The sequence below is a fragment of the Malurus melanocephalus genome, unplaced genomic scaffold (assembly GCF_030028575.1).
Source record: "Malurus melanocephalus ecotype Western Australia unplaced genomic scaffold, MMel_1.1 scaffold_1568, whole genome shotgun sequence".
Classification (NCBI taxonomy): Eukaryota; Metazoa; Chordata; class Aves; order Passeriformes; family Maluridae; genus Malurus; species Malurus melanocephalus.
In genome coordinates this window covers 23,836-26,082 of record NW_026624800.1, presented here as the reverse complement: position 1 = coordinate 26,082, position 2,247 = coordinate 23,836, and the positions used below count along the sequence as shown (strand labels likewise).

The 2,247-nt window shown below is 53.2% G+C and overlaps 1 protein-coding gene across 1 annotated transcript in view; it reads right to left on the bottom strand.

The window, feature by feature from the left end:
- Positions 1 to 1,902: 1,902 nt before the first annotated feature.
- Positions 1,903 to 2,247, bottom strand: part of PRCC (proline rich mitotic checkpoint control factor) — a gene marked incomplete at its 3' end in the record, with an annotated part of 6,550 nt that continues 6,205 nt past the window's right edge. Inside the window, exon 4 of the mRNA XM_057388091.1 lies at positions 1,903 to 2,094. Within this exon, the coding sequence (XP_057244074.1) occupies positions 1,903 to 2,094 (192 nt within the window). The remainder of the gene's footprint in view (positions 2,095 to 2,247) is intronic.

Here is a 2,247-nt window from a genome sequence, read left to right as displayed (position 1 = left end):
GCCACAGCGCCCCCTGCCGGCGGGGAGGAATCATCTCCCCAGCGCCAACTGCCGGCGGGGAGGAATCAATCATGGCCTCTGTGCCACAGCGCCCCCTGCCAGAAAGGAGGAATCATCCCCCCAGCGTCATCTGCCAGCAGGGAGGAATCACTGCCCCCTACATCACAGTGCCCCCTGCATCACAGCACCCCCTGCTGGCGGGGAGGAATTACTGCTCCCCGGGCCACAGCGCCCCCTGCCGGCAGGGAGGAATCATTGCCCCTGCGCCTCAACGCCCCCTGCCGGCGGGGAGGAATCAATCATGGCCTCTGTGACACAGCACCCCCTGCTGGTGGAAAGGAATCAATCATGGCTTCTGTGCCATGATATACTATATATATATTCCACCCCCTGCCGGCGGGGAGGAATCACCACCACAGCACCACAGCGCCCTCTGCTGGCGGGGAGGAATCAATCATGGCCTCTGTGCCACAGCACCCCCTGCTGGTGGGGAGGAATCACCACCACAGCACCACAGTGCCCCCTGCTAGCGGGGAGGAATCACTGTCCCCTACATCACAGTGCCCCCTGCATCACAGTGCCCCCTGCATCACACCGCCCCCTGCTGGCGGGGAAGAATCACTGTCCCCCGGGCCACAGCGCCCCCTGCCAGCAGGGAGGAATCAATCATGGCCTCTGTGCCACAGCGCCCCCTGCCGGCGGGGAGGAATCAATCATCTCCCCAGTGCCACAGCGCCCCTGCTGATGGGGAGGAATCCCCACCACAGCGCCACAGCACCCTCTGCTGGCGGGGAGGAATCACTGCCCCCCAGGCCACAGCGCCCCCTGCCGGCGGGGAGGAATCAGTCATGGCCTCTGTGCCACATCGTTCCCTGCCAGTGGGGAGGAATCATTACCACAGCACCACATCGTCCCCTGCTGGCAGGGAGGAATGAATCATCTCCCCAGCTCCACAGCGCCCCTTGCTGGTGGGGAGAAATCACCGCCCCCGTGCCACAGCGCCCCCTGCCAGCGGGGAGGAATCATCGCCACAGCATCCCCTGCTGGAGGGGAGGAATCACCGCACCCACCCTGCCCGACCGAGAGGCACCAGCGCCCCCGCTGGCTGTGACTGTAACTGCACCGAAGGGAGGGCATGGGACAGCTCAGAGAATGGTTCACCGGGTTTCTGGTTCTGTCTGTTGTTGCTGCCGCTGTTGTTTGTAATTAATATTATAAAGAACTATATATTATACTATATATATTATGTGTATATATATGTAACATATATATATAATATATATAATGTATATATATGATACATATTATGTATATATATAATACAGTATATAATATATATAAGTATATATATATAATCCTTAAGTATATATACTGTACAATATATAGTATAATAGAGTATATTACATATATACTATATATATAATGTAGTATATTACATATATACTATATATATAATATAGTATATTACATATATACTATATACTACATTATATATACACTATATACTACATATTAATACTGTAATAAATGTTCACCCTTTTTCCATATCTTCACCTGAAAGCCCCTTGATCTCAAAGTTACAATAATTTGGAGGGAAGGCGGGTGTCATATTTTCTATTCCAAAGAAGATTCCCTCCTTCCCCATCTTTCAAACCAAGACACGTGTGGATGGGGCACTTGGGGACATGGTTTGACCTTGGCAGTGCTGGGGAATGGTTGCACTTCATGGTTTTGGARGCCTTTYCCAACCTCAAWAATTGATTCTATTCCATACTCATCAGGCCTGCAGACCTGGCTGGAGCAGGAGCCCAGCAGACTGTGGGATGGACTCCACACATGTCCACAAAACAGCACGAGACCCCCAGAAAAGCCACCCAGCCCAARCCATTGGAAACACAGGACRTGCTGSSGRGCAGGACCATAGCTAGCAAGCAGGTCCCATGTTCTGGCAGAGCTCAAAGCCAAATTCCACAGGGGGACAGACAATGAAGTGCCAACCGCTTCGTCGTCGATGAAAGAGGAGTCRGTGCTGGTCTCCTGCGGCGGGGCCTGGGCTGGTTCCACCTCGGGGTAGTAGCCGCTGCTGTAGTAATCCTGGCAAGAAAAGGGAGACCAATTTGTCACAAGAGCAATCCTGAAGTGGCACCGAGCTGTGGACCTGCCCTGTGGGCTAAATCCATCAGAGGGACAAACCAACAAATGCTCTGAGGGACTTTTCACAGGGGCCTGGAGTGACAGAACAAGGGG